The sequence below is a fragment of the Hesperophylax consimilis genome, chromosome 16, assembly GCF_061612785.1.
Source record: "Hesperophylax consimilis isolate HC1 chromosome 16, BYU_Hcon_1.0, whole genome shotgun sequence".
In the NCBI taxonomy this organism is placed as follows: Eukaryota; Metazoa; Arthropoda; class Insecta; order Trichoptera; family Limnephilidae; genus Hesperophylax; species Hesperophylax consimilis.
In genome coordinates, this window is record NC_142851.1 from 11968850 (window position 1) to 11986117 (window position 17268).

The window sequence follows — 17268 nt, forward strand, 5'->3', positions numbered from 1 at the left end:
GAATGTATGTTGCCCTAATGCCACTCACTTTATCGTTGAAGTGAAAGAGCTCAAACTCGTCTTTAGGGTGAATCTGCTCAAAATGGTTGGCCGCCTCCTTCAGCGTTGGCGATGGTGGGGTGGACACGTCGCTGATGCAGCTGGGGTCGTCCCTGTTCATAAGGATCGGCTTGATCTTGGCCTCTTTCCCCCGCTTCTTTGCCTGGAAATATTCCTTTTGTTGTGGTGTCTATTTCCTGTCTACACTATGTACAACTATTCATTTAGTGGAGCCTCACTAATATATACCTCGTAACGGCCTCAAATCTGTCACGATTATATTACCAACAGTTTGATCATCATCAGTTGGTTGCATGCCCCGATTGAATGATCCTGCCTATCATCACTCCAATCGGTCTGTGATGGACATGCTTATTTTTTAATTGATGAATATATGCTTTAATAATTTATTGCTGAATTTTAAAAATTACACAAGCGGAATAATAGTGTTGCGTAATCTGTTTCCAGCAATAACTTCATCAAACAATATGAGGACTTTGTACAATGAAAGAATGCATTTAATTAGCAGACTTGTGTGGAACTTGCACAATGCTAATTTGCAAACAGGCAATGGATATTAATTAGGTAAATACATTTATATCCAAATAATAACATATGTGTACAAGCAGAATAATACCAAGTAGCTTATGGAATAATGTAATAATAATGTTAATCCAATAAGCACCATGCTGAATGATATCCATTAAGAGGATTATGATAATAATGTAGGGATTAATATATATCAATAAAATGAGATAATAATATATGTTAAAGGTCACTTTCTAATTATTGCAAGATACATATATTAAGTGCAACTTTAACCCAAGGTTTGCGTTAACCTTTTCAAATTAAGTGCAACTTCAACCCAAGGTTTGCGTTAACCTTTTCAATGCTACACTTGAACGAGTCAACTATCCCATGAAGCGACAGTTTTATTCAAAGGTTAAAAGAGCACATCAAAGTGCTAAGTGCCAAAATTTACTGAATCCACCACTTAGTTAGTTCCAATACATCCAAAATACGAATTAAATGACCGAATTTACATTAGGTCAATAATTATTTGTGAAAACATGATAATTTAGTGTGGTTTTTATGAAACATCATTTAAAAACGCTCTCTTTAAACGTAGTTTGTAATTTGATTAAAAAAGGTATGATATTTAAAACGACTTGACAAAGAAAAATCTCAAAGGCATTCTGTTTCTGATCTAACCTTGAATGTCTGTTCTGGAATCCAATTTGGTTAAATGCATACAAATGTATGAACGTAAATAGACTAGTTTCCCCTAAATATATGTGCATGCATAAACATATTGGGAATTCTAACCCGGTCTAGTTTTAGACGGCAGACAGACATTGTGACGTAATCTCCGGAGGTCAGACCAGATGTAATGCTAACTAATGGATTCAGATTACATATTCCCGTGGGTCATGTAGTAAAAAAGTGATAAGATGGACGACATAAAATACCTCTTTGCGGGATTGTTAGATTAAAAGTCCATTGATTATATAAGAGATGTAATAAATATCTTTTTGCCTAGTTTTGTTAGATGTTGTAATATAGGATGTTACATGAGACACGTATGAATTTAGGGTCGGCACAATGGGTTGTTATGCTACATATGTTTTCATCATTAATTTACTTTCCAGCAATGTCAACGTTGATGAATCACATTTATTAGGAGAGTACTTTAAAGCAATGAGTCAAGTCAGTAATCAACTTTCAATCTCAAAATAAAGCAGCAACTCATGAAATTTGCACAGCTTTTTCTGTCAGAAACATTTACATCAAGATTAGCTGCCGGTGACGTAATATCCATCATGGGCTAAGGAGCTTTGCAATATCCATTTAACTTGCAATAAATAAGGCACGACTCAAATCAAAGTGAAAGATACTCGCTGCATGGCCCTGGTGAGAGACCACGGAATACAATCAGAATCTAAATATTGCTTGAATTGCATTTATCTATGATTATTGACCAGATCTGAATAGTCAGAATCTTTCCAACCTTCACTGGATAGCTTTCCCCAAAGAGACGCCGCAGTTTCACTTTTGTGCAGTATTACATAAAATAAAATGGAAAAATGAATGAATGATATAAAAATGCATTTTGTTTATATGCCGTATTCCCAGCGTGGTTTGATGAAAATGACAACCACTCTTAACATAGCATAACAACCCAGACAGCAACAAAACCGAAGATAATAGAAACAAAGAGAAATGTGGCATGGAAGCGTGCCGAGTGTCGCAGAGCTACAACCTAACTGCACAATGAAACTTGTGTTTGGTGTAAAGGTAGAAACAAGGGCGGGGCATGGCTGTAAGATTTGCAGTATTACAGGCGAACGATGTTGGCAACACTTCTGAGTTTGTGATTTCATACTAATAATGGTTCATCTCCCTTGTTTCTATTATCTATGAACAAAACAATCATGTTAACGATATCATTGAGAGTAACCGGATAAAACAGAACATGATAAAATAATGGGTTAGGTTAGTTATACAGGGTGTAACAGCATATACCCAAAGGATTTTAACCTGAGCGATTCCTGAGCATATTTAAAACAAAAATTTTGATGTCATTTTGCTGTCTGATGATAATATTTTCAACTAAAAACAAAAAAATATATTTTTCTACGTCACGTCGCCATTGACGTATGACGAATCTCGTGATACGCGGTCGGTCTCTTCTGTAAACATGCTGCTGGAATGAGACAGAATGCATATCATGTGACTCGTTAAGTTTTACCCAGCTACCCAGTGGTGATGTGTTATAGAAAAGATTTGCAAGAGCGAGAAACTATAATCAAACACGTGCCACCATAATAATAATAAAAGTCACTTAAATTGAACTACGTGCGGAGCTTTAGTAACATGAAAAAAAAACACACGAAGATGTAATCATCAATAAAATTTGGTGTTTTTTCTCATATGGAAAAGGTTCAATAATTAAACAACATTAGGGAATAGTAAATTCTAGAAATAAAAATAAATCACTCCACCCCAAAATATATATGTTGAACTTTTTTTTTCCACACTTTTCTTCACTGTTCTGTTTTATCACGGAACCATCACCAAAATGCAACAATCAGCGATACAAATACCAAAACATGCTGAAGACCTACCTTGGTCTGCTTTGGAGGGGGGGCCTCAGGTTCCACCACCACGGCTGTCTCGACAAACTCCACGTGGCCGTGATGCTTGTGAGCCGGGGTGTCCTCTTCGGGTCCGCTCTCCGCCGGAGCATCACTGTCCAGCTCACTGTTGCTGGTGGCCGCCTGCTGTTCCTTCGCCTGCTTTTCCTTCACCTGGAATGATACCAGACACACTCAGCATCGGTAAACGATAAACTCAGTAATGGACAAACCCTGTAACTTTGCCTAGCAATGTCAGAATCGATACCAGACAAACTGACCAATACCAGACAAACTCATTGACAATACCAGACAAACTCAGTAACAATACTATACAAACTCTGTAACAATACCTGACAATATTAGTAAAATACCAGACAAACTCATTAGCAATACCAGACAAACTCAGTAACAATACTATACAAACTCTGTAACAATACCTGACAATATTAGTAAAATACCAGACAAACTCATTAACAATACCAGACAAACTCAGTAACAATACTATACAAACTCTGTAACAATACCTGACAATATTTGTAAAATACCAGACAAACTCATTAACAATACCAGACAAACTCAGTAACAATACTATACAAACTCTGTAACAATACCTGACAATATTAGTAAAATACCAGACAAACTCATTAACAATACAGACAAACTCAGTAACAATACTATAAAAACTCTGTAACAATACCTGACAATATTAGTAAAATACCAGACAATCTCAGTAAAATACCAGAAAAACTCAGCAAACAATAAAATGTTAACATGTTTGATATAGGATCAATTTTTACTCAATATTTTAAAAACGTAATGCCAAACGACCTTCAATATATTTTTGAATTACCATACGGATGTACATAAAATGTATTTGACAATAATATTTAGTTGGGTAGTTAACTTAAAAATGGTTAGGTCAAACATAAAGGTGCAAGATTGTTCACTATTGAAAACAAGATCAATTTACACTTAAATTAAGCAAATCATTTTGGGTTTTCAAGCTGGCATGCCAGATTTCATTCTTCACAAATGGATGGAGAACTTGAAAACAGATTGCAAGTTTTGGGATTATGTATATAACCCGAACTGTTGCACTATATTATACAACTAGCTGACATGTACTCGGCGTTGCTCTGGGACTTATAAATGATTTGAGTTTGAGGTTGTGAGGCTTTTTTAAAATATATAACTCCGTAGTACCTACATTATTTTGATGAATCTCATAATAAGGTTTAGTTAACAAAGTAAGGACCTGAAAATATTTTTTTTAGAACCTAATTAGCCCGTCATATCCCGGGACCGCATATGTGAGTGCGGCACATTATCTACGAATTTAAAAAAAAAAAAAATTTATGTGCGATTTTGACCCTTATGTATAAGGAATTTGTATGAAGAACAAGGTCACAATCACTTGGGCTATTCTCGTTCTTTACGCAGCAAATACTGGAATGACTTCTAGCTTTTCAGATTTTTTACAAAGAATTTTTCTGTGGAATGCCAACGAAATATTTGCCGCGTTTTTAGTGTCAAAGCGTCTTCTTTCATTATTTTTGATATAAATTGATTGTGGAAATAATAGATTTGAGGTATCATCAGAAAGATAGATTTATCTACATTATTTTGATGTAATTTTTATAATATTTCACCCAAGAAAAGTGATGAAAATTAACTTCGTAAGAAATGCCAAAATTTTTACGTCATAATGAATAATTATATTTTTAGCATTATTTATTTACAGGTTTCTTGTACAAAATAATATTATTAGTAACAACAGTTGTATAAACTACCGAAATCTGGAAGAATTGTTATCATATATATACTTATAAAATGCGACACACAAAAAATTTAAGTGGACACTTGACATTTGATTTTGGAATTTGAGCCTTTGGAAGTTGAGCTTGGAATTTCCTGGGACACCACAGGTTAATAAACATCGACTTTTCTCTACTTTTTATAAATATAATATGCATTTATTATAAATATAAACCTTCCGGAAAAAACTCTCTGAATCATAGTGAAAACCCTATCAAAATCCGTTGCGTAGTTTAGAAAAAGTAAGCGCACAGACAGATGCGAATAGTGACTTTGTTTTTTACTATTTAGAGACGATGAAAATCAAACCTACAACCTCCAGATCTACTTAAATCAAGAGCAACTACTGAAGTCATCTTTCTGATTGATCAGAATCTGATTATTAGATTCTGCTAAAAAATTACATTCCAAAGCTTTTAATTATCTTTTTTCATTATCCCTGGCCTATTGTATGACGTCATATTGTTTATTTAACAAATGATAAAGAAAACTCAGACTTAATTAAGCCTGTTTCAGTAAGTGTTTCTTGGAAACAAATCAATCTTCTTATCAAGAATTCGTGGCAAAAATACTATGTACATAAATTAATGCATTGTGTGATCAGGTTTGTCTGTTCATTGATATAAAATATTTATAAAAACAAAAACAAATTTCAAGAGTCTGATAAAATATTAACACCTATTTGATAATATTATCATTACATATTTTTGATTGCCGAATGTCTTCATAGCGTTATTCTTAGAATTTCATTGTGCGGAGTGATAAGAGAATTCAAACATGTCTCCAATTAAATCAGAAAAAGTCAACTTTTTGATGACTTTCTTGACGTAAACCCACAATTCTTAAAATTTGATGTAAAAAAAAAAACTAGAAAGAGTTTTGAATAAATCTAATGTAATTTGTAAGCATAAGGAATCAATTATGCGATCAAAGTCAATTGAATTAAAATTTGCAGGTCTCTAAAAAACAAGTCTAGACAAAACAAAAATCTTTTTACATCAGTCACAGTGGACTTGAGGGAGTTCAGAATGAGAAACAAAGGGGAATTAAGTGTGATAAAAATGATTACTTAAATTTAACAACTTATTTTATTACTAAAGCTAAACAATCAAGATAAGTTGTATTCATAAAAATGCAAACTTCCAAGAATATGACTGTAGCAAGCAAACACTGGATATTATTTTAAACTTATAATATGTACTTATTTTGTATGAGTCAGAATTATATTTACGTGGACAAACAGTGGGCAATAAAACATATAAAAAAATATATTACAACACTTTTTTGAGCAAGTTGATTGGATAGTTTATGCCCGCCTTCCCACGGGGCAGTAAGGAATAAACTGTGCTGTAGGACTCTGCATAGAAAATTTCCACGTTGGATTGCGCTGAAGACCGTTTCCTTACTTTAGCGAACTGTAATTTTATATCGATTACGTAGGTTTATGTCGATTAAGGAATCACACGAGGACATACGTACCCATGGGACGGCTCCCTAAATATGTGTGTAGTTTATGGCGTGATATGTAAATGGGTGAAGTCTTGAGAGCATAAGAATATATGGATAAAAGAGGAGTTGAGTGTTTTTGCACAACCCAATGCGATTTCCGATAGGAGAGGGTACTAGAAGAAGAAAGCAAAGATTTGATCGGAAAAGGTGTAAACGGGTGAGTTTATAAGAAAATCAGCTTAAAGATTTAGTGTAGTAGAATTACTGGAAGATGTATTATGAAATTCTGCATTCTCATTAAGTTTTAATCGGATAAGGTCTAAACTGTAGAGTTATAAGTGCATGAGTATTGAAAAGATGAGTTCTTATTCCTTTTGATCGGATAATGTGTAAAAAGGAGAGTTATAAGTGGATGAGTTTTGAAAAGTTGAGTTCCTGATAGATGCAGTATGAAATGCTGAGTTCGTATTAATGTTTTGTCAGATAAAGTATAAACGGGACAGTTATAAGTGGAAGAGTTCCCGATAGATGCTGCATAAAATGAGAAGTTCTGAATAAGGTCAGACAAAGTATAAATCGCAGAATTATAGGTGGACAAGTTTGTGATAGATGTTGTATAAAATGAGAAGATATCAATGAGGTTTTGTCAGGTAAATTATAAACGTGAGAATTATAAGTGGATAAGTTCCTGATAGATGTATGAATGAAAAAAAAAATTAGTTCTCAATAAGGTTTTGTCAGAAGTATAAAGGGGAGAGTTATAAGTGGACGAGTTCCTGATTTGTATAAAATGAGAAGTTCTCATAAAGGTTTTGTCAGATAAGGTTTAAGAGGGAGAGATATAAGTGAAAGAGTATCGAAAGGTTATAGATGCGGTATGAAATGATGAATTCTTATTAAGGTAAGACGGAATGTTAAAAGTGTATCAAAAAGTTGGGTTGGGTTGCGGTATGAAATATGAGTTAAAGTTTTTTGTCCGAGGTGAATAAATCAAATCAAAATGTGGTTACTACGTCTGTCACCTTCTTCCCGGCCTTCTTGTTCTTCTTGGTGAGTTGTTGCTGCGCCTTCTTGGTACGGGCCGCCTCGTCCAGCAGGCCCCTCTGGGCGGCCAGACGACGGCTTTCAGCTACCACCTCCTCGTAGGACTGGCCACGCGTGCCCAGCGTGCTGATGATGAACAGCAGCAGCGCGGAGCCCATCACCAGCCCAAGGCAGAGCAGGGAGGTTCCCAGATCCATCGCCTAAGAAAAGATTTCAAATTGTGTTAAATTGAGGGTTACCATTGTTAAAAATATAATAACCTTTACATACCATAAGGTAAAAATTACATACAACCCGAGGAGGGTCACTAGAGACCGCGTCTCTTAATATTCCTTTTGCCTTTAATAGTAACATCGCCCATCATCCATCTTCGCCCAGCAGTCAATCATTAAGTAATGCTAAACGGTAATAGAGATAAATAGTACAAAATCGAGTTTATCTTAAATATGTTTAATGGTAGCGCTTTCCAGTAAAATGCATTTTTCACAACAGCACCGCGTGGCTTGTTCTCGTATTCCCTTTGCCCTTTCCAGTAAAAATAGGAACGGGAAACTGTTATTTTGTTTATCTCTTGATATACTCGCATTTAACGATTCACAACATGACAACAAATTTTAATATGTAGCATAATAATGATTTCATTTAAAAAGTGTCAGATCTAAATTTCGGCTCACGGGAGTACTCACAGAGAGGGGTAATAGATAAATTTTATAATTTGAGAAATAATAAAACATAATAACAAAACATTGGGTCCCACCCAGGCGTAGTGTGTTCAATTCCTCGGCTGGCTAAGTCCTCCATCACAACACAAGCAACACTTTCCGCTTACTGTGGTGGTAGTAGGAGATTTTCAAATATTGTCAGGTTATTTGTAACCCGGGAATGTTTGTCTTTCTTTTAAAATTGAAAAAAAAATATATATTTAATCAATGTTTTAAGAGACATTTGATATTAAATGCAAAAGATCCCGAATTCGCTATTAAGAAACATGAAGATGTTAGATTTATCTTTCCTTTCATGCCATTTTGTCAGAAATGCTTTGGTAAATATCCAGAATTACTGTAAGCATTTTTATGAACTTTTTCAATTTGTGAGGCGGGTGGGTATGGGTATCACCCGGGGAACCATTTATTGGATAACCAACACTCTTGCCATTGGTCACCCCAAGTGGTTCACTACGTTTGGTGACTTAGCAGGGGTGCCCGAGTTCATGGGGTGAGTTTTGTCTAGGTTTTGGTGGCAGATGCATTTGCCTACCCACTGTGTGGTGGGTCGTATCGGGAGACTAGTTGAGGGAGACCTTTTGACTTCTCCAGCCTGACTCTCTCTCGACCCATTGCCTTGCACTGCAGTGGGTGGGATGGATTTACACATTGACCCCCATTCCTACACCTCATATCTTTTTTCCTTCTCTTTTTCAACATCCTCAAATATGACATAGGCCCTGAGAGATTTTATTTTCTCAGGGCCTTCTGTGTGGAGCTAATGTAAAAAAAAAACAGATAAAAACAATGATAAACAACTATTTCAGTCACCGGGAATGGAAAATAATACATTTTAAAAGTTATTTTGTTAAATTTTTTTACTTGGCGGCCATTGATGTATTGATGTGAAAGTTTTAAGCTTAGCTCAGCTTTTCTTCTCGTATTTAATCTAAGCTAACCTAATTAAAAAAGATTTAAAAAAACTAGCTTAAAAATCAATTTATCATTAGGTCAAAACATGGCATAAAGAAAAGACGTCAAATTATGGTTTTTTTTTTAACAAAATATCTATTAAAATGGAATATTTTCCATTTCCGGAAACTGATATACTTACTTCTCATTGTTAACTAACTAATATAGTTTTTTTTCCTTTAAAAGTGTGTATTAACCGTGTCTTGATTTTCTGGATATTTACCCTTGTTTTTTGCAAAACGGTTTTCTGTTAATTATACTGTCTTACCAGATAATGTGTTTATATATTCATAAAAATAGCAAATAATCTACCTTAAGTAGTTTCCTCAGAAAAGCTAGTTATGCTCAGAGAAATGATTTTTTAACAGTATAACGACAAACAAGAGGTCCAATCATGGATAATTCGCCGATCATATAATGCGGTTAGTGTCAAATAGGTTAATCTCTATTAGGAATTGTTAATAATCATAAAACGCAATCACAGAATAAAAATAAACCACTGTGTTTATCACAGAATTATCCAACAAGGAAACTTTTTAGCGGTTGGCAAATACTCAGTGCAGTATGCTAAAAAGTTATAAATAGAAGATCAACATAAAAAATCATAACAGCTGTATGGGCTTATTTGAACACAGCCAAGATTAAAGCATTTCAATGATAAAAAATACTTACAGATTCAAAATAACTTAATAAACCTGTATTTTAATAATCCTGTTGTTTTCCGTAACAAATTTGAAAATTGTCTGTTGGCAAAAAGTGTTGACATAATATCAATGACCTTTCATAAGCTTTACATTTGAGACGTTTGTATAAATGAAAAGTTCTCAAATTTGTACGAAGGCTTGTATTAAAACCATATCCGTAACTGATAAAATGGTTTTTAATTTAAACCAAGCAACGGAACTTCATTTTTTAACGATATCAAGAGCGTAGGTTTAGGATGCATCACAATTTTTTTATTGACGTTTATTTTTTTGATTTGTTGTTGATCAGCTGCCATTTTTAGCAAAGCCTTTGTCCGTTAAACTTAATTTAACTCTTAATTTTGAGCCAGATAGAAAACGAAAGCGTTTTTTTACGTATTTACCATTTATTTTATGACACGTAGGCAGTGACACATGTCAAAGGTTACTGGTAAAAGTTTGCACACAAATCCCGGCGCTTCGCCGGCAATCCTATTGCGCAATAACGACGGCTATAAGCAGTGCCCAACTAAATACAATCATTAGTGGAGGAAGAACTAGAATGTGGCACTGGGCAATGCTTTAATTCAAGAAAATGACACATCCGCAAACTTAAAAGGGCTGACCAGTGTCAATTTTTCAGATTTTTAAATGAAATTAACCGAACGGATTTAGAATAAATTAAATAATATATAAATAAGCTTACAGTATTTTATAGCAGCTCGGGTGTACAGAAAAGCGCGTTGTATGGAAACCAAAGCATTAAATAGTGAACTATGTTATGACGACTGCAACTTCCATCCACAATCAAAGAGAACCAGAGTGACCAGAGGCAAGAGTCCTAGAGTGAGAGCGAAATTGCGCATAGACATAAAAGCATCCTGTTCATAGACAATAAAAGTTTGTTGTTCGACAGACTCAACTGGGATTGGTTATGATTGGACATGGATTTGACCGAAAAATGTAAGGCATTGTTCTGAATTTAAAAGTCCGCAAAAGTAATATATTTCCGATGTGGTCACTCATGGCGAAAAATGGTTCTGTAAAAAATGCTTGTACAATTTATTTCGCGATTTTTAAGTAGATTTTACCGGCATATTTAAATAAATAAACACGCCGGTAAAATTGTAAAGAGATCCATACACGCACTATTTACATCAAGCGGAATTTAAATTTATTTGCTTGATTGAATTAACACGATTAAACGACTAATTACAAAAATAATCAGTAAGGGTGATAATATTTTTAAAATTTATGTACCAATTAATACTTATTAAAAAAATCAGAAACAATGGAATTTTTTGTTTTGCATTTTTTAATGAGCATATAACAAGATATTTTAACAGGAATTATAGTATTGTTTTATACAATGATCACCCGTCCATAACAAAAATATTTAATTAGAAAACTTCTAGAAACAACAATGGGAAGTTATTTCGAGAGTACCTATTTAGCGGACCGTTATTCAGATTTTTTATTAATGATGAATGGTGATCTTCTGAGAGGACACGGCTTTTCCGGAGTGACCAGAGCTTCCATGAGAAGAATATCCAGAGATTCCAGACTGTCCGTGAGAAGAATATCCAGAGATTCCAGACTGTCCGTGAGATGAATATCCAGAGAGTCCTGACTGTCCAGAGAGTCCGTGAGAAGCGAAGTCGGAGAGTCCTGAAGATCCAGAGAGTCCGTGAGAATCGTATCCAGAGAGTCCAGACTGTCCGTGAGAAGAGTAGCCTGAGAGCTCTGACTGTCCAGAGAATCCGTTAGAACCGTATCCAGAGAGTCCGGAATCGTATCCAGAGAGTCCAGACTGTCCAGAAAATCCGGAATCAGAACCTCCAACTCCTCCGGAGAATCCACCCTGACCGATTCCGTTTGAGTTGCCGCCTTGGTTAATGTAAATTGGCACTTGTCTCTCTACTACGTAGGGCTGGGGTACTTGTACTGGGACGGGCCTGTCCACGGGTACGGGGTAGGGCCTATCAACTGGGACCTCCACCCTCTGGATGACTTCCACCCTGTATGGGACCTTGACTGCGTATGGTACTGGCCTATCTACGTTGTATGGCACGGGTTTTTCCACACGCACTGGGTAGGGCTTTGACACATGAACTGGGTAGGGCCTGTCAACTGGAACTCGGACGGCTACGGGTACTTGTCTCTCTACAGTGACTGGGTAGGGTTGGGGAACGGGGACGGTATTAGTGATTACTTGGTTACCTCCTGCTCCTCCAAATCCTCCAGCGCCTGATCCTCCAAATCCACCACCGCCAGATCCTCCAAATCCACCACTGCCAGATCCTACAAATCCACCACTGCCAGATCCTCCGTAACCACCACTTCCAGACCCTCCAAAGCTGTGCCCTCCATAGCTCTGACCGCCAAATCCGCCATCACCGAGATGTGAAAGTCCACGCTTTTCAACTTTGCTATTAACTTTCGCCCCCGCCGATAATGCGAGGAGACTTGTCAAAGCCCAGCAAACCTGTAAATAAATGTTTTAAATTATTAAATATACTTCTTCGCTTTTTCATTCACAAATCAATATTTATGTTTATGAACCAGAGAGGAGATTTTAATCACCGCTTACGGAATTTTCAAACTCTTTGTTTTAACCGAAGTTGGCAGGCGTTGATAAATGTTGTACGTTATATATATCGCTTTACCTTAAATGACACCATATTTAACGGGTAGTTGATGTAGCTCTGGATGGTGTGGAACAACTGATACCCTAAACCACTTGATAGGAATATTTATACTAATAATATTGATCAAATGTAACGCCAGTAAAGCAGTAAGGAGACTGCAGAATTGCTGTTCACGAGCCGTGAAGACATTCAAAAATTCTTACTCGTTAGATTATTCTTGCTGCAACATCACGGTAAAATAAAATACTTATGTGTGTAGTCATTTCCGGATATTTAGCAGGATGCACTCAAGATAAACGGTGAAGTAACACACTTTTGGACGCTTACTTTTTGGGTTGATGAAGATTTAGAGCGATTGGTATTTGCGAATCAGATTAATTCCACCACGGAAGTGCGAATAGAAACCTTCTAACCAGCTTATTTTAGGTTTTGAATATCGAACCATACCAATGAAAGATGGCCTTACAAAATCATATTTTACTTAGTTTCGGAATGTGAGGTTTTAGATTTTTTTTTAATCGATTATTATGAATGAAAATATTAAAATTAATTGATTTCAATACAATAATCATAACCAGAAAAATAAACCTTTAATCTTCCGCACATTTTAACGGTATTCATAGTTTGAGAAAATATTCCATATTAAAAGATTTGACATTTTGCCTGTAAACTAATATTTCGGGAGGAACTTATAACAATATATTAAATCCACTTAAAATAGTTCAAAGATTGATAATTAAAGTAATATTGAAAAAACCATCCAAATTTTCTACTGAGATTCTCTTTTCAATATTCAATGTACCCACAATAGACAATATATATAAAAAATATTCAATTCTACAAATTTATAAAGAAATACAGTTAAATAACTTACAATTCAATTCATCAGCAAGATATCAAAAAACTATCAAAATCCCAAAACTTAATACAAAGCACACACAAAATACCTATCTCTATCTAGGTATAACATATTTTAACATCCTTCCATTATATCTAAAAAATATTGAAGATATTCAGGAATTTAAAATAAAATTAAAAAATTACCTAAAATACTATAAAAGTCCATATCTTACTCTTATTATTATTTCCTTCAAATCTTGAAACTGTATTATTGATAAATCTTGCCTATTTCTTACTTATCCCTTTGGTTTTGCAAATATATTATTTACTTACTTACATGATTCCATATAATTTGAGCTAGGATTCACTCACCAAACACAAGAGCCTCGTCTCTTTATGGTGAGGAAAAGCTATTATTATTTACCTTGATAACACTGTATAATATGTATAATTGTATATTTATTGTAAAAAACATAAAAATATTAAATAAATAAAAAAATAAAAAAAATCGTCTCTTGTAAAAAAAATAAAAAAGTAATAATGAATATCATGTTTTATTTAATTACAGGAAAAATCTCTCGAAATATATTTAGCATTTACAAAAAACTCTGTGATTACCTTACTTATTAGCATGATAACAGAACCAGATGTGTTTTCGGAGCATACTTTGCGAATTTTAATTTTTAAATTAATACTTTTAAACATGGCACTGGAATAGAGATTATCGAAACAACATACATGTAATTCGTGGTTCGGCTTTTTTGGGGTTTTCTCCTGTTTATACGCAGTATTACGTGTCGGTAGAAATTCGGAATGCGGGGTCTTAATTTATATATTAGATTAGATGAATTAGATGTTTGTAATAATGACAATTCAACACACTTTAAGTAAGTGATACAAAGGAAGGGTTGTTTCAGAGATTTGAACAATTCTTCAACTTTAAAAGTTAATTTTCAAGTTCTGTTAAAAAAATTAAAGTTCTATTTTTATTTCAATTCTGTTAAGTAACTAGCCTATACTTATATAATAACAGAACTTTAATACAATAACATGAAAATGAACCTGAAAATTCTCCGAAACAACCCGTCCTAAGTATCCTATTTAATCTAGTTTTTGTTTAATCACTTTTCATGACTTTAAATCACTTTTTAAATGTGTGTTGAATTGCCATTTTGATGAGTTATCCAATCACCGGTGATTAAACGCAACGCTCGTTGTATTCTACGTGTTCACAGATGGCGTTAATTAATTAATTTTGTTTAAATACGCTTTTGCAAGGTATTGCTTTACAGTATTAAGACAAATTATTTGTTTGCGCCCTCATATACGCAATATGAATATGAATAAATAGTTTTGTCCATATAAATATTACGTATATGAGGGCGCAAACAAATGATTTGTCTTAATATTGTAAAGCAATACCTTGCAAAAGCGTATTTAAACAAAATTAATTAATTAACGCCATCTGTGAACACGTAGAATACAACGAGCGTTGCGTTTAACCTTAAGAAGTCAGTTGTGTCATCCAATTTACATAATAACTAATTTCCAACAAATACATCTTCAAATACGTCATATGACTAATAATATAATTGCTGAAAAATGCGAATGTTTGATAGTGGTTTTTCAGAGTTTTACAATCAAAATGATAATTCAACACACCTTTAAAAAGTGATATAGAGTCATTAAAAGTGATGGAAAAAAACTAGGTTTAATAGTTACCTATGTAACAAAAAATGTAAACAAAACTAGGTTTAATAGTTACCTATGTAACCTAGTTTATGTTTCATCCCTTTTCATGACTTTATATCACTTTTTGTAGGTGTGTTGAATTGTCATTTTGACGAGATACCCGGTCACCAAACCCTCTGCATGACAACAGTAAAGATATGTGCCATTTATTCATTCGTTTTAATTGGCGAGTCATTGTTTTGTTACAAAATTTGCCAAAAAACCCACTAGCCATTATTATTAGGAATGTTGTACGAATAATTTTACTGTGCATTTCAATTTGAAGGTGCCGTTCAAAGAATTCTTGAATACCGTAGACATGTTTTTTTAATTTCGACGTAAGCGTATGCTATTTTGAAGTGAAACTTCTTTAGGCGCGTAATGGATTTTCGGGGACGGAGTAAAACCGAGTCAGGATCGACACGAAAATGCGGGTACCCCCACCACCGCTCACCGTTCACTGTCCCTCTCTCACCATATGCGCTTGTTGAGGTGGGGGAGCCGCTCACGAACGTTCTCTCTCTTCTCTTCTTTCCTCTCTCTCAGACACCAGCGAACTGCGCCACGCCAAGCATCAGCTGCTTGGTTAGTATACTGCGTCGTGAGTGTAATACGAGTGAAATACGTAATTGATTGTGGTTCATACGGTTTGGTACAGAATTTCAGTGTTAAAAATGAGTAGTGACGAGATAGAGGTGATGAACACATCAGTGGCACAAGAGGAAATATCCCCTGAGAATCACCAAAGAAGAGGAGAGTCTGATTCACACAGTGATGACATTAACATAAGGTAAATATAACCTATAAGAGTTGATAAATATTTCACAATATAGTAGTATTGTTGGAATAGGATTGTTTAATATATTGGCGAGATTATATTAACAGTGAAATATGATGTAGGAATGTCGTTACAATCAAAGCAATTTCGGGAGATTTTAATGTTAATTTTGCGAGGGAAGAATCTGTAGAGTTATTGAACTTTTTCAAAAACACCCTCAATTTGGATATTGTTAATGATAGGAACACTAGCACGACTAGACACGGGACAACAATCGATGCAGTTTTTGCACGATTCATTAAGGATTTAAGTGCTCATGTATATATCTCGCACTTTAGTTACCATAACCCAATTATCACGACATTAGGAAATGATATTCATGAAATTGACAATGAAAATGGCACATGATTGGTAAATTGTCATTGTAATTTCTTTGTAATTTTTAATTGTAATATTGTTATTTATGTAATATTGTATACTTGTGAATAAATTGAAAATTTTTGGAACTATACATTAATCGAACGTCATTCATCTATAAGAAAATATTAGAAAAAGCAAATCCATGCTTCGTCGTTGAATTATTTAACCTCTAATTTTCAAACTAACCTAAGAGAGAAAATAGAGATGATGAAATGAAAATAGAGAGAGAGGAATACTAGAAGTTTCACTTCTGTCTTGCGTAGGCTTGACACACCCACTTTTTTATGATTAGCTCTGTATTGTTTTTGTTAAGTTATGTTTATGTTATACCCTATGTTATGTTTATGTTAAATTATGTTTATGTTATGTTTATGTTATGTTTATGTTTATGTTTATGTTTATGTTTATGTTTATGTTTATGTTTATGTTTATGTTATGTTATGTTATGTTATGTTATGTTATGTTATGTTATGTTATGTTATGTTATGTTATGTTATGTTATGTTATGTTATGTTATGTTATGTTATGTTATGTTATGTTATGTCATGTCATGTCATGTCATGTCATGTTATGTTATGTTACGTTACGTCATGTCATGTCATGTCATGTCATGTCATGTCATGTCATGTCATGTCATGACATGAATAATAAATAGTTAATTGTATATGGCCAAGATCACCCCTAATGGGTGAATGCCAAAATAAAGAATAATAAATAAATAAATTTTAACATAGACAAAGTTATGTGAAACTTTAGCACGTGTTATTTTGTTGCAAAAAAGTGATTGTTATTAAAACGTCATTAACACTAGAATACTTTTTGTTTATTTTAAATTTCGGTAATTTTAAGTGTCCGCACAATTATTGCTACGCTCTGTCTAAGAAGATAAAAATCTTAAATAATGCAAGTGAATAAACGAGCGGATTCGAATGGAGATAGACTATGCAGTAAAAACGGTTTAATTCGGTTGCACAAAATCACCCATCCTTGTCAAGATTGCAACTTGCA

The 17268-nt window shown here is 34.3% G+C and overlaps 2 protein-coding genes across 9 annotated transcripts in view; both read right to left on the reverse strand.

Moving 5' to 3' along the window:
• The window catches only part of LOC149416706 (uncharacterized), a 42735-nt gene extending 32054 nt beyond the window's left edge, over nt 1-10681 (reverse strand). For 5 of the 8 annotated variants that reach the window (XM_089640892.1, XM_089640893.1, XM_089640889.1 and 2 more), the window contains exons 1-4: nt 10550-10681; nt 7451-7684; nt 3165-3347; nt 29-202 (exon numbers count right to left, since the gene is read on the reverse strand). In XM_089640892.1, coding sequence (XP_089497018.1) covers nt 29-202; nt 3165-3347; nt 7451-7681 — 588 coding nt within the window. In that variant the 5' untranslated portion in view covers nt 7682-7684; nt 10550-10681. The remainder of the gene's footprint in view (nt 1-28; nt 203-3164; nt 3348-7450; nt 7685-10549) is intronic. The other 3 variants (XM_089640891.1, XM_089640890.1, XM_089640895.1) reach the window with 3 other exon arrangements.
• Nucleotides 10682-11169: 488 nt separating this feature from the next.
• Nucleotides 11170-12620, reverse strand: LOC149416707 (uncharacterized). The gene is made up of 2 exons (XM_089640899.1): nt 12510-12620; nt 11170-12328 (listed from the first exon to the last, which is right to left on the reverse strand). The coding sequence occupies exons 1-2, from the start codon at nt 12522-12524 to the stop codon at nt 11321-11323; spliced, it is 1023 nt and encodes a 340-aa protein (XP_089497025.1). The 5' UTR covers nt 12525-12620; the 3' UTR covers nt 11170-11320.
• Between the last annotated feature and the right edge of the window lie 4648 nt (nt 12621-17268).